The 25829-nt window shown below is 39.4% G+C and overlaps 1 protein-coding gene across 1 annotated transcript; it reads right to left on the bottom strand.

The window, feature by feature from the left end:
• Positions 1–96: 96 nt before the first annotated feature.
• On the bottom strand, positions 97–24477 carry LOC107725513 (lymphoid-restricted membrane protein-like). The gene is made up of 34 exons (XM_016534788.1): positions 24302–24477; positions 22784–23427; positions 22576–22686; positions 20058–20238; positions 19567–19625; positions 19381–19456; positions 18927–19085; positions 18683–18800; positions 17332–17396; positions 17095–17188; positions 15715–15852; positions 15435–15536; positions 14806–14957; positions 12722–12833; positions 11694–12021; positions 10118–10170; positions 9094–9181; positions 8737–8884; positions 8265–8343; positions 6783–6829; positions 6568–6650; positions 5210–5406; positions 4902–4980; positions 4751–4808; positions 4614–4641; positions 4194–4334; positions 3869–4003; positions 3616–3763; positions 3490–3533; positions 3325–3393; positions 3185–3237; positions 2790–2876; positions 2507–2626; positions 97–971 (listed from the first exon to the last, which is right to left on the bottom strand). The coding sequence occupies exons 2-34, from the start codon at positions 23394–23396 to the stop codon at positions 713–715; spliced, it is 4224 nt and encodes a 1407-aa protein (XP_016390274.1). The 5' UTR covers positions 23397–23427; positions 24302–24477; the 3' UTR covers positions 97–712.
• Positions 24478–25829: the final 1352 nt, after the last annotated feature.

The following is a 25829-nucleotide window of genomic DNA, read 5'->3' on the forward strand; positions in this document are numbered from 1 at the left end:
GTTCATTTACTTCATTTTATACCACCAGCTTTGGTTGAACAACTAAAATAAAAACACACCGAAGCATGAGTATTAAACACACATACTGACTGAAGCTGTATGAGTTGATCCATGAGTTGGATCAGTTTCTTTTATTGTGCAAAGTTTCTCTCCCCCTCTTTGGAACATACAAAAGTGTATGAACTTCTTACAATGAACACCACACCAACAGCTTTATGAGGATAAAAACCATGTGTTTGTAACAATTAATAATATCTACTGCATAAAACTGTAAAATACAGACCTTAAAAAGGTCTCATTGCAATACTCTTTCAAACTGCCCATAAAAATACACTAATCAATTTCAAAATGTTTAAAAAAAGGCAGCCTTTTTGGGCAACCGGTATATGATGTTTGACATTCACACTGTTGCAGTGTGCTCATCTCACTCCAATCCAAATATCCACCGTGTGATTGGCTGCCACTGACTCTCATAAAAAGTGCTTATTACATACGTGGCCAACCCGACGGTTTGTGCACACAGCATCCAAGCAGTCTGCAGTTTTCAGCACATCTCTCTCGAGACACCCACATTTCTTTTTACCTTCGGTAAGAAATAGTCACAAAGTGTTCTGTTAGAAGGACAGGCAGCAGTGTTGCATCACAGCTCTTGTAGCCGGAGTTTTTTCTGAATGTCAGAACCTGCCACTGCAGCCTTGCCGACCCCCTGGTGTCACACAGGGGGCTGGCCGTTGTGCCTCAGCCCAGTATAGGGCCACAGAAGCTGCTGGATGGTCATCCAGGAGTCCCCGGTGCCCACAGGTGCTGCATCTACTGCAGGCTGTAACATCAGGCTCGCCAGCAGGGCCAGTAGAACAGCTAGAACTACAAGCAAGGCCACCCAAATCCAAATGCCCCTGGTGCCTCTGGAAACTGCAGGCCTCCCATCCGTCAGACTGGGTGGAGTGTGATCTGTTGGGCTGGGGCTGGGACTGGGATAGAAAGTGAAAGAAATGTTTAAAAAGAAAAGTACAAGCATACCTTCAGCAGCAGGAAGCAAGGTGTTCTGTTATGCTAAATAGGGAAGGAGCAAGTAAAATGTTCATGTTATTGTAATGAGCTGCAGATGAACCCTCTATATATCCTTAGCCCAGAAACATACTCTGTACAAGCAAGCAAACGCAACAGTGTGGTTTCATTGTACATATTTAACATGCATTCCTTTGGAATCAATAACATACAAAATCAAGCTTGCATAGCCAGAAGCACTGGCATACTTGTGTGTAGAATATGTTCTGGGCCATATTTTCATTAGAAAATAGCAGGTTATAAAAAGCACTTTTAAAAAAAATAAATAAATAAAAATCAGTCTGAATAGGCGAGACGGCTGAGGCGACCTGAAGAGAAAACATTGAACATTTAGAGGAATGTGAAAAATGACAGCTGTTGCTAAAAGCAATGTTTGACAAAGTACATAATAAACAAGACAAACAGGAGGTCTGTGATAGACTGATATATATTGGTCAGGCAGAGTAGTTGGCCAATATATGACCATTTTAAGGTCTGCCAATAACTGATTGGCCGATTAACAGAAGCAGCCATTCTGCCCATTTTATTGCCTTTCATTTTTTTAAATTACATGCACACCACCACCATTCAAAAGCATGGAGTCTGTAAGATTATGTTTTTAAAAAAAGTCTTATGCTCTCCTAGGCTACATTTATTTGATTTATAAAATACAGTATTATTGTAAAATATTATTACAACTTTAAGCATTTTTTTTATTTGAATACATTTTAAAATGTAATTTATTCCTGTCTTTGGTGTCACAAAATCCTCTACAAACCATTCTAATATGCTGATTTGACACAATAAGAAACATTTCTTATTATTACCAATATTAAAATCAGTTCTGCTGGAAACCTTGAAACATTATTTTTTCCGTATTCTTCGAAGGAAAAGTCCAAAAGAACAGCATTTATTTGAAGTAATAAATGTTTTACTGTCGTTTTTGTTTAATGCATCCTTGCTGAATAATGAAAAAGAAAAAATCAATTTATTGTTTAAACAGTAGTATATATCTCCATCCTGCTCTCTAATTATCAGTCTACCACTTAACCAGTTTAAGAAAATCCCACAGAGAACATCAGAATAGCACACAACTGTGGGATCAGAGTACATTGCCAAATGCCCAAATTGTCCACCAATGTGGGGAAAAATAGATAATTAAAAAACAGAACTTTGTCTTCTCTCTGAAACCACAGATGGGCTGCTTAGCTTATTTGTGGCAAACCGAAGCAGAAGACATGTAGTGTGTCAGCACTGGTTTCATTTTTCCACTGAAGAAAAAAAATCAAAGCTGATGAACTTTGTGGGTGTCCATGTCCAAACAGAACATTAATTAAAGTTAGATTTTCTTAGCTTAGCTGCAGTAGCAAAAGGCATTATTTACAGAAAACCCTCAATTTTTTGTAGATAATGCCTGAATGCTATAGCAGAGAATAATGGAGGCAGGAGGTACACTAACGTCTTAGTTGGCATTATGAAGGAGGTGATTTTGATGCCTAATTCTGTCATGCTAGTCCTTCTTTCCTCTGGTTCCTCTTTCCGCTCCTCCTCCGAGTGAGAATCTGTGTCATATCCATACCTGTGCAAAGTTCACACTACAATGTTCACCACCTAAGCTCAAGGCCTCTACTGTGGTTCTGCATGACATGACGCTTCGATGGCACATGCGCTCTTTATGGTTTTGGCATTAAATTGGTTCCAAAGATGAAAGGTACACAACAGATCTTCACGCGTGACCTTACCTATTCATCAGAGTGGGCTCGTCAATGTCGGCCCAAGTACCAGAGCTAATGAAGCGCTTTAGTGGTGGCCTCTTGGTTGCCATGTTCCTGTAAAGCGGTCGACACACAACCATGACATCCTTTCTCGCAGGGCAAAGACGTGCACACAGTATTATAAAAACAATTGGCGTGTGACTCCAATAAAGCACAAAGTCATGGGTTCCATTTCCAGAGAACCTACTGATAAGTGTATTATTTGACATTGGTTGAATAAAAGTGTCAGCCAAGTGAATAAATCTTGTTCGGATACATTTTGGGTCACACTAACCCAATTTTTGGTGGACTAATACTGACAGGCAGGGCTGCAGGTGTGTTTTGTGGACCATGCAATCTCAAAACAGCATCATTACACTTACCATGGTGACCGGCGGGAGAGTCTCTCTACCTCAGTTTCCGCCATGTCTTTGGGCTGTGAATTAGAAATCACAGTTTATTCAGTTGCTCCACTTCTTTTCTACCAAATTCACCTCTGTAAGAAGAAAACCGGACTCCTCACCATGTCAAAATGGGTCTGTCCTCCACTGCTGCGGGGAATGGTAGCTATACTGATGCGTCGGCTAGTGGTCTTAGGAGAGAACACATTTTTTTTTTTTAAATCAGTAAATAACTCCGCAAGCTGAATTCACGACCTTGAAGTGGTGCGTTTTGTGCCTTAACTCACTTTGAAAATGTTCGCAGTTGACTGCTTCTTGTTTCTGAAATCATCTGCAATCACAAAAGAAAACCCATGTGATATTACTTTTTTTTTTTAACAAGTATTTTTTTAATAAGAATAATATCAACTTACCCCTCTCAGTGTGGGACCCAAAGGACCTCTCATTCGGCGTGAGGTTCTCTCTGAGCTCCAACAGCTCTGCGTGCTCCTTGGTATACATCCTCCTCAAGTTATCCACATGCTGAATCATCACCTCCACCGTTTTACCCACTCTGGTCTCCTACACATGCAAGGAAATTGAGATGTAAACAAGCAGGCTTCTTTGTTAACTTTGGCTTTAGAGGGCCATTTCAGCACTCTGAAGGGCCTGAGTAAACACACAAACCTGATGAACGGCCCCAAGCATCTCTGAACGGCTGGACACTCTGGTCATGGATTGAATGAGGACTTCCAGGTTCTTTTGCAGACGATGGATGATCTCCATGGACTGGTTATCTTCCTCACATCGTGGAATCAGGGCCTATATAACAAAACACAGTGTTATATTCAAGCTACCTGTTCAAACATACGAATTCAGGTCAAATTTTGGAAGAAATTTTCAGTAAGAATTTTCTGTAAAAATACAATGCCCTGAAAAAAGCACTACTTCCTTGCATTGATAAAATATACAGGATTTTATGTCAGCAGAAAGTGCACAAAATGACACTGACCTGCAGCAGACCTTTACAACTGTTCACTTCCTTCCGGACGTTCTCCTCAGCCAGGTCCCGCGAGCGTTCCTCCAGGCGTAGCCTCTTCTCCAGGGTGAACATGTCACATTTGAAGCCCAGAGAGAGCCGGTGGAACTCCGCCTGGCGGGAGAGCACATGGTAAACACTCCAGAAACATCACTGAGAAAACGGATACACATCTGTAAATATTTCAGCTTAATCACTAGTTCAGAATCTAATTCAGGTCTGTAACATCTTTATACCAATTCTGCAGAATTCTTTGTAATTTACCAATTATGATGAAAATTTATATGCATAACCCTGCCAAATCCTATCAAGACAATCAATTATTATTATTATTATCAAATATAGTTACACTCTATATTGAAATTGGACTGAATGGAGAAAAAAAACCCTCACCTCTATCTCTTTGTCACTTGGCAACAGGCTGCAGATAAAATGCACATTTCAGATTAATGGGTACATGAATATGTCAAGTGAGTCTTGAATCAGATTAAAATTTATGGATATAAATTCAGTACACAAAGCATTATAACCTGTTCTTGTCATCTTTGGTGGAATCGCTGGCATTTTCAGAGATGGCAGATGTGTCACCTGAGGGAGGAAGAGGAGACTGACATCGAGGAAACAAGCAAAACTAGATGAGAAAGAGAGACAGACAGGGAGAGAGAGAGACCGTTTATCTACCTTCTTTTTCTGTGGCCACTGAAGGCTCGCCGTCCTCCTGAGCTTTTTGCTCCTCAATGGCTTCCATACTGCTCATTTCCTGTAGGAAGACCATTTATTTTTAAATGTACTACACAGGTATGTAAACTTCATCAGCGCATTACAATAGTTTACACTGGGCATCAGATGGCATGTTAAGAATGTTTATTAATAAGAACACAATCACCTTATGTAATTAAAAAAAGATTTGGCAAAGCAGGTAGGACCAGATTCTTCGGGCTTTTGTTGTATTTGTTTAGTTCATAGACTCTAGTGAAAGTGGCTCTTACCTTCTTGAGCTTGTTCCTCAGAGTCAGAGGGTCTTTTTTGGAGCCTTGCGCAGCAAGGACTGTTGGAAGATTACCCTCATTGACAGTGGGGTCAAAGGTCATGTCCTTCGCTTTGTCAGAAGGATCCTTCAATGAGTCAGCTGAGGCTGCGGAGTTTGAATCAGATGTGACCACTGTCTTCTTGCTGTCTGACTTGTCTTTATCCAAAAAGGAAAATAAAGAAAGAGACACTTAGAGAGCAACTTTGCTCCAAAACCTAGTGAGCTGCCAAGCAGACAAGGTGAGAGAAATGTTGATGTAGACTTAACTCACTACTAATAAATTGTATAATTAAAAAAATAGTTTGATGTAATAAATAAAAATGGATTTCCCCTAATATTTGTGTGCTATACATTTTTTGGAGTAATGCACAGCTATCTTTAGCAGCATGCTAACAACAATCTCTGTTGGGATAAATTGTGACTAAAGTCTCATGCACTGCTACTGGTAATGGCGTACAAATTACACACCGAAGGTAGGGTTATAAATCAGTTATTAATTTGCATTTTAGTTAGGATGCTCTTTATGTACTGTAGGTTGCAGATAGCAATGCAGCTCACCAGAGTTATTATACTGTAGTATATATTCATATTTTTAATTAGCTTTTATTTTTATATTTTTATTTTAATGTTTTAGTAATTTTAAGTTTTTGTATGTTTCTTTAAGTTTCTTTTAAATATTTCTATTTATCTTTAATTTACATTTTTCATTTTTAGTAATTTTAGCCCTTCCATTTTTCATTTCAGTTAAGCTGCTCAAGCAATATTTCTAATTTTCATTTAAGCTGTCATCTTATATTTACATTTGCTGATGCTAATGCTGAGGGTTGGTCATAATATCCAAATGTTAGTAACCAATAGCAATTTCTGTGAGATTTCATAATTGTCACTATCGATTTCAAAACCATAGCAAAAGCCAAATTGCTACTGAACACACTCATTTAAAAAGCAAAATACGAATATAAATATTAACAAATTAAATTAGAACAATGGCATGCAGCCTTCAAGTTTTTTTTGTCAATTATGAACACATTGCTTTAAGTTTTCTTATGTAAATATTCAAGTAATCAGTCAGAAATTAAAACAAATAAATGAACAACAGTTCCTGGTTTTCTCTTTTTTCCTGTCAATATTGTTCATAGATTAATTTTAACGTAAAAAAAAATAAAATAAAAAAAAGACATTGGCAAATCTGCGTTTCCATTAATCAACTTCATTTTGACAAAGAAGTGCATTCAATTGCAGTCGTCAGAAGCAGTACATTTGACATCTCTTTTTCAAAGGTCAACTGGGAACGTCCTCAAGTGTATTTCCTCCTACCTGGTGAGTGCACCCCAGTTGATATCACCTCCGCTGCCTCTGGCATGGTCTCCTCTTCCTCTGCTACTGGCAACAAGGGACTCCTAAACAAATAATTAACATGTACAGCAACTCTTGAAGATACACACATTAGAGCACTAACACACTCAGTCCAGCAGCCCCTGCATAATAAATACATTCAAATAATCAGTTGCACAAAGAGGAAAAATACTCACTTGTCCGATTTTGCAGACACTTTAGAAAGATGTTCCTCACTCAGTCTCTATAGGAGACAACAGAATGGCATTGTGACCCAGTGACACACTCTGAACAGCAACACACATACTTGTGTAAACTACCTACATATGCAAATAAACATCACACGCGCATGCATTTCCATACCTGTCCCATGACATGGCAGATGAAATATAAGAGCTACGCTCTCCTTTACAGAGAGAGAAGTGCTAGATACTTACATAATGTGTGTGAGAGCTCTACAGCTGGCAGAGAGAGAGAAGATGGTAAAGACAGGAAGAGAGAGAGAGGGAGTGACAGAAAGAGAGGGGGAGGGCTGGAGGGGGAGAGTACTTGTACTGGCAGAGTTCATTGAAGTGGGAGTGAAAAAGTGCTATACTTATTCCAAACATACTGATGAAAAACCATACACACAGCCTGAGCAACATATTTTATCACCAAGTTAAAAAAACACAAGGAAAATAACAATTAAATAACCAACAAAAAACACCAAAAACAGTTGCAGGTCTGTTCCGATTGAGTCACAATCACCAGGGAAGAAACAAATGCATGATTAGTTGGTTAGTTGCACTTAGCAAAGTTAGGATAGCAAAATAAATAGGCTTATGAAAAGCTTCCCATATTTTCTGTTGACATCAAAGGCTAAGAGCCCAATCTGTCATTTGGTAGAAGCTAGCCAAATTAGGCAGATGGCAGTGTAAACTAGCTTTTTTGCATTTAGGCTGGACCCAAATATGAAGCATTTCTTTAAAACCAATAGGCCTACATGCTATAGGACAGTTGATTTATCCCTTACCTATTACCCTTACTCTAGTAATATGCTACATACTGTTTTAACACTGCCCACTCCCTATGAATTGAAGTGCAGAAAAGCCCTCAGATCAGAAGTGCAGTTTATTTTGGTTGCACTCCAAGTTCACCTGAATATCTCCCATCTTTTTATAAGTTAATAACGTTCACGAGAGAGCGTCAACAATAGGGCAATTATCACAGTGCATTTGTCAGAATAACCCTTGGTTTCACAAATTAATAAAACAGTTAATATCTGATTCTGGACAAACAAACGGGCAAATTCCACTTACAAAGCCAGTCTGTCAGATGTCAGGTGCTTATATAACGTTACAAAGCAGCACAAAGCAATTCTAAACAACACCGAAAGCCCAGGCACATCACATCGATAAGAAGGTAGGCACGTCCTCTCACGAGCAGTCATTCCTGCTTACCGCCATCCAGAACGCTCTAAAACGCCCAACTGCAGGCTCCTCTTTACGGCATAACAGAAAAGACAGCTACTCTCTCACTACACAGGACCACCAAACATGAAGTTTTTTGCAAAAGAACATAAGAGAGAAGGGCAGAACTAGAAAGAAACAGAAACACAAAAGGGGAAGAGGAAGAAATGGCAAGCGGCGCTACAAACGCAACAAGCTTCCCCTTGGTTTCCTCAGCTTCCTCAAACTGACCTGCGAGTCACTCATGTCGGCTGTGGTGGCCATACGATCTCCCTCAGATCCTCCGTTTGTGGCAGTGGGCTGCTGGGTCCTGACCAGGGAGGAAAGGGAAAGTTTGTCACTAAATTGTTGGTTTGTTTTTCTGATGTTTCAGGATGCAGCTGCTCTCAGGAAGTGCAATGATGGTTCGTGTGCTCCAGCAGAGCATGGATGGGGCGTCTGTCCGAGCCTGGCCACACAGGTGCATGGTAAGCATGCAAAGTGAGGCTCTGTCAGTAGTAATAACTCCTTAATATGTCTCCACAAAACAGCCCAACACAGGAAGAGATGACACATTTGACTAGCAAATGTGATCTTTGGGTGTGTGGTAGGAATTTCGAATGAAAGCAGACCATAATTTATTTTCGGTGAATCATTAACTAGCACTTTATATCAGTGAGCCAGAGAAAATCCACAAGCAAATGCTGATATATGGAAATTGTACCTTCCTGTAATGGAATCACCAACTTCAGGCTGGCCCGTGGAGGGAGATACCATCTCTGAGTTCACAAGGGAGGAAGGTTCAGTAGATGAAATAAGGTGTTTGACTGAGGTCACCTGTTCACCGGGCATCTCGGAGCTCAAAGATGCATCTGTAGAGTGAGTGGGGAGGTGTGTTCAGACACAAAGAGAGATTAAATAAATTCACATTGAAATAAAAACGTAACCGAACATTTAATTTTTAATTTTGTGTTATGAAAATCATCTTATATTAAACTGAGAAATGAAACGTATTTTAGTCTAGTACTGTATGTTACTAAAACATTAAGCAGAGAAGGACAGTGAGAAGAAGAGCTTTTACCAGCACACTGACTGTGGGTGTGAGGCAGAGGAGCAGCCTGCTCGTGGGCGTCCTCAGGCCCAGTGCATTCTGGGAGTCTGTCTTCCTCCTGCAGTGGCCAGGAAAAGATTCAGAAGGGCAGCATAAAATAAATCTCTACTCTGCCAGAGAAAACGTCTCCCCAAAGACGACATATTGGCTACTTTTGAATGATGATTGGGCGCAAATCCACACTTCAGACATTTGCAATGCAAATGGTGGCAAGTTCATTTAGGTGTGATGTGCAGTGCAATATCCTCTCAATGCGTGTTTGTGTGTGTACACTGGTTCTAAGGGTCATCCAAATTCCCGCTAGCAAGTAGCATTCTCTAGTAAAACTATCAACCTGGCAGCAGTGAGTCACATGCAGCCTGCTCGTGGGCGTCCTCAGGCCCAGTGCATTCTGGGAGTCTGTCTTCCTCCTGCAGTGGCCAGGAAAAGATTCAGAAGGGCAGCATAAAATAAATCTCTACTCTGCCAGAGAAAACGTCCCCCCAAAGACGACATATTGGCTACTTTTGAATGATGATTGGGCGCAAATCCACACTTCAGACATTTGCAATGCAAATGGTGGCAAGTTCATTTAGGTGTGATGTGCAGTGCAATATCCTCTCAATGCGTGTTTGTGTGTGTACACTGGTTCTAAGGGTCATCCAAATTCCCGCTAGCAAGTAGCATTCTCTAGTAAAACTATCAACCTGGCAGCAGTGAGTCACATGGATCCACCGACCAAGCCAAACGTTAAATTTCCATGACAACAAAAAGAACAATGTGGCTTGGAATGCCTAACACATGACACTATGCCACTCTGAAAGCTTGTATTTAAAAACTCTTTGAACTTCACTATATCAATGTGCATAAAACAGTTGCTTTGTGTCACTGCATCATGAGATAGACCACAAGAATGATAACATTTACACAATTATTAATTGATTTGGTAGCTGATAGTTAGAGGTATCTGATAGAGGTATTATAGGAAATTAAGATAAGAGAAACTGAAATATACCTTTAGAGCTGTGCAAGGCCTCTGCATTCCTCCCTTACCCACAAACAGACTTCCTGAAATAGAGAGAAAAAAAGTCATGAAATGGAATTCATAATCCATTTTACTTACATAATGTGACATATTTCCTAGCAAAGCAGTATATTCAACGAGCACAAGAAGGGGATTCACCTATAAGGTGTAACTAATATTAAAATTCTATACCATTTTGTGAAAATTTTTAAATATATTAAAATCAACTGCTTTGAATGTGAAATGTTAAAATGTACAGTACAAACAACTGCTATTTACTTTTAAAATAAACTAAATATCAGCCAATAACCAATATGGTATCAATATACTGTACATCCCATAAACAATGTGTTAATTGGAAAACAAAGCCTAAATAGCTTAGCCTAGGTATTGTTAACCAAACATTTCAGAAGCCGAAAAAATAACTACATTTTCATGAAAGATTACAAACATTTACATTTTTGTTTGGAATAAGGTGCCGTTCACAGAAATCCATTCGTCCTTAAAGGGTTAGTTCACCCAAAAATTAAAATTAGGCTGTGTTTTACTCGCCCCGAGCTATCCTAGGTGTATATGACTTTCTTCCTTCAGACGAATCCAGTCGGAGTTATATTAAAAATTGTCCTGGCTATTCCAAGCTCTATCATTGCAGTCAGCGGGTGTTGCAGTGCTTCAGTCCAAAAGAAGTGAAATAAAAAGCGCCCATCCATAAAAATAAAAAAAAAGTGTCTCACACGGCTCCGGGGGGTGAACAAAGGCCTCCTGTAGTGAAACGTAAGGCAAATATCCATATTCAAAATGTAATAATCACTTTAATCTAGCTTGTGCCAACAGTTGTACACGGAAGCAGTTCCGGGCTGATGACGTATGAGGTCAGCGTTGCGCATGCGCCACTCAGAAGTGACACACACGGGGTTTTATGGATGGGCGTTTTATTTCACTTCTTTTGGACTGAAGCACTGCAACACCTGCTGACTGCAATGATAGAGCTTGGAATAGCCAGGACAATTTTTAATCTAACTCCGACTGAAGTTTCGTACTTTTCATACGCATTTTTTTTTTAATGCCTCAATGTCATGTCCAGTTGTTATGATCACACAATGGAGCTTAAGTGACAAGCCTCTGGTGTTATTGGCAGTCATGCGGTCAAGGATGGGGACAGAGAATAAAGGTTAACCTTACATACTGACCAAAGATGGCAGAACAATGGTGGAAGGAAAGCCAAAAATGGTTTGAAGCTAGAATGACCCTGTTTTTCCAGCTTGTGTTTAAGCTTCAGGGATGGCTGCCTGATCTGTGCCACTAAAGGTTAAGGAAGGATTATTTAGCCTGAGGAATCTGACACAGACCGGTTGTCCTCTGGGTGTGACCATTTACACCAGACAACTTCATCTCAAATAACACACCCCCATTAGACCTGAAACAAGATTTATTCATATCCAAAAATGTTCTTCTCCATCTTGCAATTTCAGACACTAACTTTGAAACTTCTTCAGAATCTTGTTTGCAATCTAAACTGAATTCCACTACAGAAAAGATAAGCCTTACTAATCAATTAATTTCGGACCTTGTGATTCTCCATCAGTGGTGTGGTCTGGTAGAGGCGTCTGAGAGAGTGTGGAGTCTCTCTGTAGCTCCTTGTTCTCTAATCCAGAATTCTGTGTTGCTTCACCTTCTCCCTCAGTCCTTTCCGTGATCTTCTCCTTGTCCCTCACAGTCTCTTTGTGTTCCACCTCCTCCTCTTCCTCCTGTGTCAGGGCCTGTAGTTCCTCTTCTTCACAACAGAGCTCCTGAAGCATCTCCTGGTCAGGCCCGAGCTTTTGTAAAGGTGGAGACTCAGACAACACATATTCCTCATCCCATTCAAGAGAGGGGCCATCCAGCTCTTCCACAACCTGAAGGTGCAGAATCACACCAGTCACATGTCAACAGTCGGTGACAGCAGCTCTACATAAACACTATATTAAAGCTATATGGCCTTCCCCAACTGACTCCTACTGTAGTTCTTCAAAAGTTTACAGCAGCTCTACATAAACACTATATTAAAGGTATATGGCCTTCCCCAACTGTCTCCTACTGTAGTTCTTCAAAAGTTTACAGCAGCTCTACATAAACACTATATTAAAAGTTTATGGGCTTCCCCTGCTAACTACTAGTTTTTCAAAAGGTTTCTTCTTCATTTACTTGGACATTTTTGGCAAGCTTTTGGAGATTTTGGAACAATATGCTTAGTAATATATACAAATAAATTGAATAGGAAAATAATAAAAGTGAATCAAACTAAGACATGAGCCAAGTTTTGAACATAAGAACATTGTGGGGTAATCGGTCAATGGCGTCTAATCTCTAGAGATGAGTTCAAGATGAAGTCAAGTTCCAAACTGGCTCACAAACCACACTTGCCTCCTACACACACAGCTCTCAGCATCTTGTAATGAGACTGTAAAAGTATCCATCTGTGATCTGCAGAAGCTCACAAAAATCTTTATTTCTGTTTTGCCCAGGGCTGAATCTAAATCTGTCATGAGTTTTAAAGCCCACATATGCTGAAGCATGTGCAGGCAGTGAAAGCAAGTGTTTAGTGAGGTTCAATACCTGCTGTAGGTGATCCGGTGTTTGGCTGCTGGCCTCTCTGTTGTCCAGCGGAGCCTTTAGTCGGTCAAGTTCCTCTCGCAACTGCTGCTTTTGATTCTCCTGCTCTTGTACCCTAAAAATTTAAACGGAAACCACGGAATTCACAATTCTAAACGACGGTTTCTCTCTGCCTAAACCTTTTGAGCAAATTCGCTATAACACAACTTGTGCAAAAGGTGAATGTGAATTGATTCACTGATGAATTGTGATTTTTTTCCCCTCCCCCAAATGACTCAGAATAGATAAATCTACAAAAACACAATCATTCTGGTTACTGAAAAGCATTACACATGAGACAACGCCCCTGCACTGTTGATAAAAATGTGAAATACATCAAGAATTGGATCATGACGTCAATCAAAACCTATTAGTGGGGTACCTGAAGAGTTACAGAAAACACATTCTAACAAACACAATTCCCATACATCCTCAGCAGATCTCTGAACTGTTCACAAGTGCTGCAAACGCAAAAGTTGGACATACTATACCCAATCCGCAGGCCCAAGCAATGTCCCATTGCGCCTTCACCCAAATCTTAGAGCACCACTGGACGGTGAAACCCCTTAACTTCCCTGGCTTCTCTCAACAGCCTTTGCCTTTTATCTACAGTACACCGAGTACTGTAGCCTTGAAAACAGTGTTATGTCAGATTAGAGACACCTCTTCAGTGAACCAAAAACAGCTTGAGGGGGTCAACCGAAACAGCCCCTTGACAAATACTTCTAGAGACATTCACCCAGACATGGACTAAATTGGTAAGGCCTCTCCTCATAATCCTTCCACTGTTTTGAAAGGGGTGATGTTTTAATTAAAACTAATATACTCTGGTTTAAAAAAAAAAAAAAAAAAAAAAAAAAAAAAAAAAAAAAAAAAGGGCAATTGGGTGTTTTTAACATATAGAATCTTTAATCTTGAATCTAGGGTTTGGAAAGTCTAGTTTAATGAAAATAAAATCCATATTAATAATCTTTTTACAACTGTAGATCAATTTACAGGCGTTCATTTAGCATTAGTGATGTTAAACGAGTCATAAATGTTCTGCTTACATGGTGCCGGCACACTTTTTGGGAGAAAATCAGATAATAAGGGAGTGATTGATGCCGTGATCGTCCAGAGAAAGATGCAGGACTGGATCAGAGATTAGAGGATCTATCAAAAAAATGTATCAACATACAGTAAATGATCTATTAGTCACGTAAAAAACATCTCAAACACACAAAACAATGCATGCATAAACCATTTTATCTGTAGTCACACCTTTAAATGGTTATTTTAATAAAAAAAATCTTACATATTGTGCCTTTAAGTTACTATGTCTAAATTTAACTTATAAATACCACAAGTATCTGGATACATGAATATGACAGAAATAATCATGAAAAGGTTTCTAGCAACACATAAAAATTGGAAATATTTCATTATAATAAAGTAGCTGTTTTGCCAGTGACTTTCTCAGGGAGGCATGCTGCTATTCACATCACAGAATTAGTCTCATGGCATTTACTACAGCTAAGGTGATAAAAGTATTTTTAAGCTTTTTGATTGCATTTTGGTGAAATTTCGTTGGCGAAAACAGGCCATTATCTATTGTCAAGTAGTGTAGCAATGTATGAAGCACCTAGCACATTGGTCTCAAATTCAGTTCCTGGAGGGCCACAGCTCTGCACAGTTTAGCTCCAACCCTAATCAAACACAAATTATCCAGCTAATCAAGGTCTTCAGGATTACTAGAAACTTCCAAGCAGGTGTGATTTGGAGCTGGTTGGAGCTAAATTTTGCAGAGCTGTGGCCCTCCAGGAACTGAGTTTGAGACCACTGACCTAGCAGCTTTCTGTTAGTCAATTCCACAAATTTGCAAGACCACACAGAAATCTCACGTGAAATTCCTGAATACGTATATATTCCTAATGAAGTGGATTTCACCCCTGAAAATTCATAACACAATGGTAAATGTGACTGGAAAATGAGAAAAAAAAGTTTTTTTTCAATAAACTGCCATCAAAAATCATACAATAACATCTCTGCTACCATATCAGTCCACTTACTTGACAGACAGGTGCAGGATCTCGGTACGAGAACGTCGCATGTTGCTAGCCATCTTTAGAAGCTCCCTCTCCAGAGAGTCTGTGTACTGGTCCAACTGCTCTAGACTGCGGGTCCAGTCACTCCTTCTCTGCTCGAGCTGCACCTCCAGGCCCTGCCAGAGTTCACAAGATCAACAATGAGGCTCACTGACTAAATACAACACACAGTGCACCAGTAAATCATTACTACCAACTAAATCTTAGTGAATGCGATAAGATCAAAAAGTTTCATCAAAGACTACCTTAAGGAAAGTCACAGAGTTAGTCTGACCCGACACACTGCCCCTGTGCATCGTGGGAATTGGAGTGAGAGAAATATTGGCCTGTATAGTTTACCACCGGGGAAGACCGCACATACTGATGCGGTCCACTGAATACACACAATAAGAGTGACCATGTCCAGCCAAGCAGTTATGCAATGTGGTAGGTAAAAGTTCACATAAGGGGAGAGGAGTTCTTATATCATTTTTAAATGCCCGTGTGTGTCTCTATATAATTTTATCATGATTAGTTATTTACATATGTGCAAAAATTTGCATAACTGTTGATAGATACTTTACGATTTGACTTAGTTGAAGAAACTCTCTTACCTGTATCTTGAAGTTGGTATTGATCTCTTGAGTTTCACTGTTCTCTGTAAGGCCTCTGAATGCTGTGAGACAGGTGATGCCATCTTCCTTAAACTCCCTTTTCTGGAAAGATTCATGTTTTACACACTTGTGAACACTCCAAAACATCATGGACCAGCATCATACAAAACCAGCCTTCAGGTGTCTAAAGATGGAAAGCTGGCAAAATTAACATCAGACTAACTGTACAGATGAAGTTTGCTTAAAAAAATTTGAGTGTGATGGCTGGTTAGTTGGTTACCAGTCTGCTGATCAGAGTTTTAAATTCCAGAGAAAGCTGCTCTGGAGTCGGGCCTTGGAGAAGCAGAAGAACCTCACGATCTAGAGTCTCATCCAAAGAAGATGCAAAACAAACAGAGGAGGACAGATGCTCCAAACCCTAAAAATACACAGACATGCATGATGTTAAATATTTTATATTATTATAACATTCAAAATATTTAAAATATAAATATATCATTTTTATAGTTTATTTATTTATTTATATTTTAATGCCATAGATAGATAGACAACCATTTGTTACAACCAAAGTCTGCAGAAGATCATCTTTGAAAATACAAAACATCGAACCTTGAAGCAGATGGGCTATAGCGGCAAAAGACTGCACTGGGTGCCACTCCAGTCAGCAAAGAACAGGAAACTTAGGCTACAATTTGCACAAGCTCACCAAAATTGGACACTAGATTGGATGAGTCTCAATTTCTGCTGCGACATTCAGATGGTAGGGTCAGAAATTGGCATAAACAATATGAAAGCATGGATCCATCCTGCTATGAGGATGCTGCACACTGGTGGTGGTTGAGGAGATTCCCCCATTCCGTGTAAAGCGCTTTGAGTACCCAGAAAAGAGCTATATAAAATGTGACACATTATTATTATTATTATTATTATTATGCATCAACTGTTCAGGTTGCTGGTGGCGTAATGGTGTGGGAGATATATTCTTGGCACAATTTGTGCCCTTTAGTACCAATTGGGCATTGTTTAAATGCCACAGCCTGCCTGAGTATTGCTGCTAACCATGTCCATCCCTTTATGACCACAGTGTACCTATTTTGTGATGGCTAATTCCAGCAGAATAACATGCCATGTCACAAAGCTCAAATCATCTCAAACCAGTTTCTTGACCATGACAATGAGTTCACTATACTCAAATGGTGTCCAAAATCACCAGATCTCAATCCAATAGGGCACCTTTGGTATGGGGTGGAAAAGGAGATTCACATGGATGTGCAGCCAACAAATCTGCAGCAACTGTGTGATTCCATGAAGAATTAAGGCAGTTTTGAAGGTAAAAGCGGGTCCAACCCTAGTATACCTAGTATGTAGTTATCACCAGCTACGACAATGGAATCTACCACAGCAAAAAAATAAATAAATAAAAAATTGTGAAATAAAGCGCATGTAGTCAGGCTCATTGTAATGCCTAAAGTTTGGTGTAAAGCACCGAGAGGGTGTGGATTACTGAGTGCACTCTATGGCAGTGGAGTGGGAGAGAGAGTGGGCGGACAGAGAACAGCACATGAGTGTTGGTGGGAGTGGAGAGAAGAGACACTCCAAATCATGGACGGGACAAAGATAGACAAGTGAATTGCAAACACACACAAAACACACTGCAAACCTCCACGGGATTCTGTGCCAGAGCCAACTCCGTCTGAAGAGAACCTGAACTCATTTGATTTAGTCTGTAGGCCACAGAGAGAGAGAGACCTGGGCTGCAAACACATACATACACAGTTAGAAGAACATGTGAAGTAATTTCTGATGTTTGTGCAAGTATTATGCTTGCCATTAATAAGGTCAGTTAATCAGCTAATATTTTCATTGCTGTGTTAAGTGCATTACATAGAGCTCTTACATTGTCATATCAGGCTGCATCATCTGCATTTGACTCTCCAGTTTGTTCTTGTCTGCTCTCAACAGCTGAAGCAAGCAAAATTAACACATACACAATAATTAAACACTCTGGGGAGATTTAACTTATTCCACAGTTATCACATGTACACTTATCTACAATAATTTTTCAGGCTTTAGTTTCTAAAACATTTGAGTGTAGAACTTTCTTACACCACTGATTCAGCATTCTGAGTGAGAGAGTCAAAGAGAGAAAGTTGTCTGCTGTGGCTCTCAGCCAAATACATGATTTGCCACATTATTATACACTTCTATGGTATTTTTTCATAGACAGTCGCCACATTCAAGAGTTTCCAAAGAAACTGTATATACACTATTATTCAAACGTGGGCGGGGTTGTAAGAATTGTTTTATGTTTTTGAAAAACAGTAAAATCATGAAATATTATTATTATATAAATATTTTTAAACTATTTTAATATATTTTACTCCAGTCTTCAGTGTCACACGATCCTTCAGAAATCATTCTAATATGCTGATTTGGTGCATAAGAAACTTTTCTTTTTATTATTATTAATGATGAAAATACCTGTGCTGCTTAATATCTTTGCGGAAACAAATTTTTCCAGGATTCTTTGATACTGGCTAAGGGTAAGTGTGAGCAGCTTTTCGGGAAGTGCTGTGTTGCCACTGAAAGTTTTCGTACGATACATCCATTTTTAAGCCTTGCAAACTTCAACATTTGGTTTTCTGTGACGGATTTTAAATTGCTGTTGCAAATTTTGCTTATTTGGCACACAAATACTGTCGCCTAGTTTGCAAGCAGATTGCAAAAATAGCTTGTGGTAGTCTTGGAAGCATCAGCTAAAAACAAATCAGAAATGTTTAATGAAATATTTCTAGAAAATATAAAAAAATATATTGGTATAAAAATAAAAAGTGATTGTCCTTGTGTGAAATTATAGATACTTCTCTGCCAAAGGATAAATCTTTACTGTTGAGTTCTTTGTAGTAGGCTGTATGGCTCTTTGAAGATCTGTTTATGTGAAACTTTAACAATTTGGACAGACATGGGCATGGCAATATGATATCTAAATAAAATGTGGTCACTCTTGAACAACTTAACAGCCAAAGCAGCATTAAAAACAGCGCTGTGGTAAAAATGACAGATTACTGATATTAGACACGAAGAGAGAAAAAGAGAATTGGAGTTCACCTCTGTAACCAATGGCGATTCAATTGCCAAGGTGTTCGTAGAGGGCTGATACCGCATGTTATCTGTCATGTTATGTTACCGGAGTCTCATAATATGGCTTATTAACATCAGAACAGCCATCAGTGTGGTTTGTGCCTCACCATCTGCTTTCTTTGAGCCGAAGCCTGAGCTCGACTCTCTTCTGAAGAGGTCAGGCTCAGCTTCATCTCCTCAACTTCCTCTTTAAGCAGCTTCTCCTTCTGTAATAACTGCTGCCCTCTGCAGGATGAGATTAGGAAGTGACGAGAGGAGAGTGTTAAGGCATGTTTTGTACATGATGATTATTTGAGGGTTTAGAGGTTGAGGAAGAAGACATGTGAGACAGAACGTAATATAAGTCTGTACATTTTAGCTTGTGCTTTGATCTCTTCATTTTCCTCAATGAGTTTCTGGTTGGTGTCTTCCATGCTTTCCACTGCCTGCTTCAGTTTACGAACCTCCTCCTGCAGCTTTTGGTTATTTAGTTGTAGATCTGCCACACAGAAGACTAGATCTGATGTCTCCCTGTACAGATATACACACACAGTATATAATTTTGCAGTAACATATTGATTGCATCTTTTTTTTGTTTAAATGTTTTTATTTTTAGTTGTGTAAAAATGGCAGAAATGATTTTTCAAAAGCATCCAAGAATAAACCTTTAGATCAAAAGGTTTTTAAGATCATAAGAAACAAATTGAGTCAACCGTTTCCAAAGTTTTGATTGATAGAAATAGTTGATACAGTCTCACAAACCACACTCCCACTACTGTTAACTGTTTATCTATCACAAACAAACAACTCACACTCCTAAACTTACAGGTCAGCTCTGGAGGCTTCCCCTCCGAATGCTTCAAGACTACCTGAAGTCATATTTAATAGAGCAGATCTTCTTGCTAAAGGAAACAAGAGGTGATTATATACAAAATTATAACATTGACAACAAAGAAAATATGAAAAACATTGAGCTTTTAAGCATTCTGGCATACTCTTAAGAAGATCTCACCTGATAAACTGTCCCGTAGTTTGAATGATTCCTGTTGGGTGTCATTCTTTGAGTCCTTCCTAAGGGAAAAAGAGGGAAATTTGAGTTGGGCTTTTATCTTAAAAACTTGTCATGAGGAAAATGTTGGAAAAAAGGCCTTGTGATCAAAACTGATTGTGGATTGATAGCAGACTGATGAAAATCTGCAATGTGTCTTTGGTTGGGTTGGCAACATCTACAAAAGACATACCGCACAGAGTTGATTGCAAAAACAACTGCTTCCTGTTAACTGACCAGAGCCTTTAGCAAAATTATCAAGAGTTAAACAACCATCAGATTTCTTCAGCTTTTTTTTGTCCTGTGCACTATTTCTCAAACTAAAAAGGCCTTTATTAAAGTGCATCAATGTCGATCGCTGTTCTAAAGCATAGGGTATATATATATATATATATATATATATATATATATATACACACACACATATATATATATATATATATATGTCTTCATACCCCTGGTTCCGGCAATCATCGATCCACTCTTTCATGATAGCATGGTATGTGTCCAGGTCTATGGAGATGTCCTTGTGCTCTGGGTCCAGCATATTACAGAGTTCCTCTAAGCCACTGTCCTCTGAACTGCGGCAAGTGGTGTGTCTCAAAAAGTCCACAATGTGCGATACATAAACTTTACCTGCAACAGAGGAATGTGTTACTATGGTTACAGTGGCTACAGTCATTGAGGACCTGGGTCTCGCCAGATGCCATCCCAACAATAAAGTCAAACAGAAAGTTTGCAAAGCAACACCTACTTGTTCTGAGTCACCATGACCGTGTGTCTGCGCATATCGAGGCAGTGTATATATAAGTCTGCTGCTATCATCTCTTTTAACATACTTAAAAAAACCTTTTGCATTCACCTAAATTGCTGTTGCCTTCATATAAGAACAATAGCTATAAATGAAAGCAGTTTTTGTCTCCTGTTAGCTTAGTGGTCTGGTCACCACAGAAAGCACATCAGGTCAGAGACATCATGAGGAGAGAGCAGGACTTCACTGAGGACAGATCAGACAGTGTTTGCCTCTAGGTTTGAATGCTAAGAAGCTTCCCTGCTGCTGGGTTGGAATGAGTCAATGTTCTCAGATGCTCTTAGAGGTTACTTCAGTTTAACCAAACAAAAATAATAATATTAGTTATTGTAATATTAGTTAGCTTCACAACCTGCTGAGGAATAACATCTGTCAATCTAAGGGGGAAAGGAGCAGTAAAAATCTACAAGATATCAAAATCTGATTGATTGTAACGCACATTCCTGGTCTTAAGATGCAGTCACATTAGTGAAATTCATGAGCTGAAACGATCCATTGTCAATAGTATAGCAATATATGAAACAGCTCACATTGAAGTCACTTTTGAACCAAGCTTTCAGACAAACTTGAAACTCTAGCAAAATCTGCAAAGTTAAATCCTTAGTCCTCATGCATTGTGTGGATACCTATTGAAATGACCAGACTTTGCCCACAAAAAAGTCACATTAGTGAAAATTCATTAGCTGAAAAGATCCATTTTCAATAGTATAGCAATATATGAAACAGCTCACATTGAAGTCACTTTTGAACCAAGCTTTCAGACAAACTTGAAACTCTAGCAAAATCTGCAAAGTTAAATCCTTAGTCCTCATGCATTGTGTGGATACCTATTGAAATGACCAGACTTTGCCCACAAAAAATTGCCAAACAAAGGTTAATGTGACTGCACCTTTATTGTCTACACTTTATCAGTACATGTTATTCTATAAAGAAAAAATGGCTTGTCGTTGTAAACCTTAAACGAAACTAAAATGTTGATGATTTTACATTCTACATGCATTTACATTTTACATGCAAAACCTGCATGGGAAAATCTTTCCTCCTCGAAATTCTCGATCAAATGACTATTTCACCTGTGAAATTTATCAAACAATAAATATAACCGCACTTTTATTTGTATCAACAGCACAAACGGTACAGAGTAAGTGTGCCGCACACAACCTGAAAGTGAAGTCAAAACATTTCGATCACCATCTGGTGGCTGGCCATCATAAACTCCTACCTCTCCATTAGGGCTGCACGATAAATCGCATGCGATATTTAACGCGCATTTTGTCAGTAAAGCCGGTTCTGGAATCAGCCGTAAATCTCCATCACGTGTGGGCTTTCACATGGAGAAGACATTTCGATCACCATCTGGTGGCTGGCCGTCATAAACTCCTACCTCTCCATTAGGGCTGCACGATAAATCGCATGAGATATTTAACGCGCATTTTGTCAGTAAAGCCGGTTCTGGAATCAGCCGTAAATCTCCATCACGTGTGGGCTTTCACATGGAGAAGCATTTACTACACAGAGCCGTTGTTCATTGACAAGGTGAGCAAAACCACGATCATATTTTGCGCATGTTTTGCGCACCTTGTCAATGAACAGAACGGCTTTACTGACAAGATGCGCGTTAAATATCACATGCGATTTATTGTGCAGCCCTACTCTCCATGTAAACAAATAAGATGTGAGCTAAACTAAATAATCAAATTACATTTCAAATAAAATGTTCCCAAAGATGGCTTCCATCATTTTAGGTACTTCTTATCATGCTAATGTATGTTAAAGTGTTTGTTGTTTTAATAAGTTTGCTTTTAGTTCATTATTTGATGCCATAAAAACAGAGCGATTGGGTCTGCGGGAGTTTGGGTGGGACTTTGATACTGCGCCTCCACCTCACAATCACTACTACACAGGCTCATGACATCATTTTCGCAAGATGACAGTGGCCATACTGGGATGTTTTGGCTTCACTTTTCTATAATGGAAGGAAGTGGAGACGCGTCGACCATCTTTTTTTACATTCTACGGTACATAGTGAGCAGAGTAAAATTTACAGAGTAAAAGTACGGTTCAGAGTAAAAGTTTTACTTTTAGGGTTAGTAGTTTGTTAAAATCCAGAATATAACTGAAGAGTATACAGAATAAAAGCAATGAGGGGGTGATGTATGTACCTCTGCACTGTGTGTCACAGGCCTGAAAAATAGTGTCCAACAGGTCTTCCTCGCAAATCAGACTGACCTCAGCCATGCTCTCCTTCTTGGGCTCGGAGGGAAACAGAGATCCTGTTCAAAACCCAAGAAAAACAAAAACATGTAGTCAATGGTTTTAGCAAAACATTTATAATGTTAAAAAGATAACTAAAAAGAGATGATTCATTACCCTCGCCCAGTGAAAGTCTCTTAACCACGAGGGCCGGGTAGACGAGTTCACTGTCCATGTTAGAAATATCTGAGGAGAAGTTCAAGTTATACGAGAACAAGCCAGGAGCTGGGATTTTCGAGGTCTTCACCTCTGTGTCGGGCCCCTCCAGCAGGGTTTGTGTGGTGTAGCGTGGGGTAAAGTTAAAGTAATTGTCCCCAGTCTGGGCTGCTGGGGTGGAGCAGTTACGCCGAAACGGCCGGCTGTACGTTGCTGTATTTCTCCTCTCCCCTAACGTGCTCAGCGTGCTGGTAATGGTATAGGTGGCATTGCCAGGTGTAATGGGAGCACGAGGGGTGTTGGCGGCAGACCCCGGTCCCGGGGAAGCTGTGGGGGTCAGCATGCTCGCTGAGGAATCGCGGTCAGAGTCTTCGTCAGTTCGGACGGTACGCTTCTTCAGGATGGCCTCCAGGTTGAGGCGCAGACCCGAATGAGGGCTGTCGTAGCTGCTGGACTGGAACTTAGGGATCTGAAAGGGCGAGTTAACCTCTTGATCTCGTCGCTGGATAGTCTGCAGCTTGCGGCAGATGCTGTCCACGGGGTTGTGCCGTCTCGGGGTCACTCCGACATCCATGTTGGAGCGAGCAAAAAGAGAAAGCCTCGAACTACAGAAGAGACACAAGTTAATTTGTTTAAATTCTAAGGGTCTCATTTGTAAAGTATGTGTACGCACAGATTTGATCTTAAAGAGTGTGCGTACGCTTAAATCCACTTCGATGCTCATATTTGTAAAAACTGTCTTTGAGTGGAAAAGTGCTTAGTGTCATGTCAGGTTCTGAGCAGACGTACGTACATTTTCTTGTCGGAGTACTGCAGGTTTTTAAAAATTTTCTAAATTAAAGGATTTGGACAATGACTGGTGATCTTTTATATGTTAATGACATTAATTAGGAGTCGTTTACAAGGCAGAGAGCTGAAACCATCCAGTTTCGCATACGTTCAAGATCATTTGCGATTCATAGATTTTCATCTGAAAGAGAGCCGTACATGCATTTTCTGTGCATTCGTTCATTCTATGAATCACACGCATTCTATGAACATCATATTTGAGAGATGATTGTAAGATCAAATTTAAGATGGTTTCTATGCAACTATACATGAGGCCCTTAGACAGAGTGAATAGTATTTAGCAGGTCATATGATCTCAAAACGTCCAACCCCCATAAGGTGACCCACTCCATGACTGAAGAAAATGTAAAAAACGAATTATATCACGTGTGTAATTATTATATAGTTTAGATACAGTAAATATGTTTTAAACAAACACATAGTGCTTGTAAATAAAAAGACAGAAAACATGTTACAATATAAAGGCCCATTAACGTTACATGTTTAAACGGTCACTGCATTATTTGCTTATATGGATGACGTAAAAAAGTAACGATAGAAGCGAAAACCTTACACCTTTATCTCAAAATATTCTTAAAGTCTCATTTCATATATACAACCAAAAACAGACAAGCAAAAAAGCAAACCAACCTGTCAAAATCCGACTGACGGCGAATCAAACATAAACTTCACACAAACTGACAGACTCACACAAAACGTTTTTGCCACTTTCAAGATGAAAATAACGGCCGCCTTTAGTTTCATGTGGTGTGCCAGTTATATTTAGAGAACATTTAAAGGGGACAACCAGATATCGAGACGCCAAGGTTGGGAAAAACAAACACACCTGAATCTGTTCAAATGTTGCCGCCGCGGTCGGTTCACAAATACTAGCGCGTGAAGCGCCAAACAGCTGATCGAAGGCCGTATTATAATTAAAACCTGCGGCGCACTGACACCATGCGTCCAATCATGGAACTGCAACTGACAGAGTGCGCATGATTCATTGATTCCTCCATCACACTTTCACTCAAATCAGTGCGCATATTATTTAAAAATGTCTCAAAATGCATTAAATAAACTAAAAATAACTTTTGTGGCCATGTGCATATATTGTAAATAAAAAATAAATAAAAAAAACATAAAGGTCTATTTAAACCTGTTTATTGCAATTCAGGCATTCTGCATTTTCCCTCTCTGCCAATGCTATGCATAAAAACAAAGAGATAGGATATTGCTGTGGTGGTGTTAGTTACCTTGGGAGAAAAGTGTTTAGTGTCTTGAGAGAAAAGAACATTTAAAAAGAGCCCACTATCAGGGGGCTTTAGCCCTGCACCGTATCATGTGCCTTATATTTTTAAATATATTTTAAACTGATTATTTAAATAAATTAACGTCCATGCCAAGTACAAATATGATATCCATCCAATAATTTCTAAAGTACCAGGTTTTTTTTTTTTCATTTACGCAATTGTGAATTAATTGTGAATTAAAAATATTGAGCTGGTCAAATGTCAAATGCCAACACCAGGTTAAAAAAGAACAGAAAATAAACAAAGGAATTGGATTTTTTTAAATACTTTGTTGATGGAAATAAAATATAAACTATATTAGTCAGAAGTGTAGTTAACAGGGATCTCCTCTCAATCAATGATGCTGTCTACGTTGCTTAGGCACTAATGCTGTTTTTTTTTTTTCAAACCATGTGCATAATTCAACCCGGTTCATCGTTTGAACTGGTATATCTCCCAGCACTACAGTGAATTCACACTAAAATAATGGAATTAGAGTTTAACACAGCAATATCACAATGGTCTCGCATGATGAACTCACAGTATGAGCTCACAGTCAGTGCGCTGTGAGTTTACACTTTTAGCTGACTGTGACATCACATAGTGACCATAGTATGAGGACACAGTGAGTGTGCTGTGAGGTTACACTTCTAGCTCACTGTGACCTCAAAGTGTAAACTGCTGTAAACACTGCAAGTGTAATGAAGGTCACTACATTGGAGGTGTGCCTTTAATTCAACCTAGCTGATTGGTCACTAAAAACCAGCTCACTCACATATCATTTCATGCTTCAAGCCACTTCAAGTTCATTTCATGACCGAACGTGATGATGTCTAATAAGTGGGTGAGTTCATCAGGGGTGTAAAGTACTTCTTTGCTATACTTAA

Source organism: Sinocyclocheilus rhinocerous, unplaced genomic scaffold, assembly GCF_001515625.1.
Source record: "Sinocyclocheilus rhinocerous isolate Xijiao unplaced genomic scaffold, SAMN03320098_v1.1 scaffold153, whole genome shotgun sequence".
Classification (NCBI taxonomy): domain Eukaryota; kingdom Metazoa; phylum Chordata; class Actinopteri; order Cypriniformes; family Cyprinidae; genus Sinocyclocheilus; species Sinocyclocheilus rhinocerous.

Excerpts from the sequence above, each read along its gene's own strand:
- LOC107725513 (XM_016534788.1), bottom strand. The coding sequence starts at position 23,396 with ATGGATGTCGGAGTGACCCCGAGACGGCACAACCCCGTGGACAGCATC. Across the intron at positions 19,626-20,057 it reads GATGATTGCCGGAACCAGGG|GAAGGACTCAAAGAATGACA; the intron begins GTATGAAGACAT and ends TTTTTCCCTTAG. Across the intron at positions 5,407-6,567 it reads AACTGGGGTGCACTCACCAG|ACAAGTCAGACAGCAAGAAG; the intron begins GTAGGAGGAAAT and ends TTTTGGATAAAG.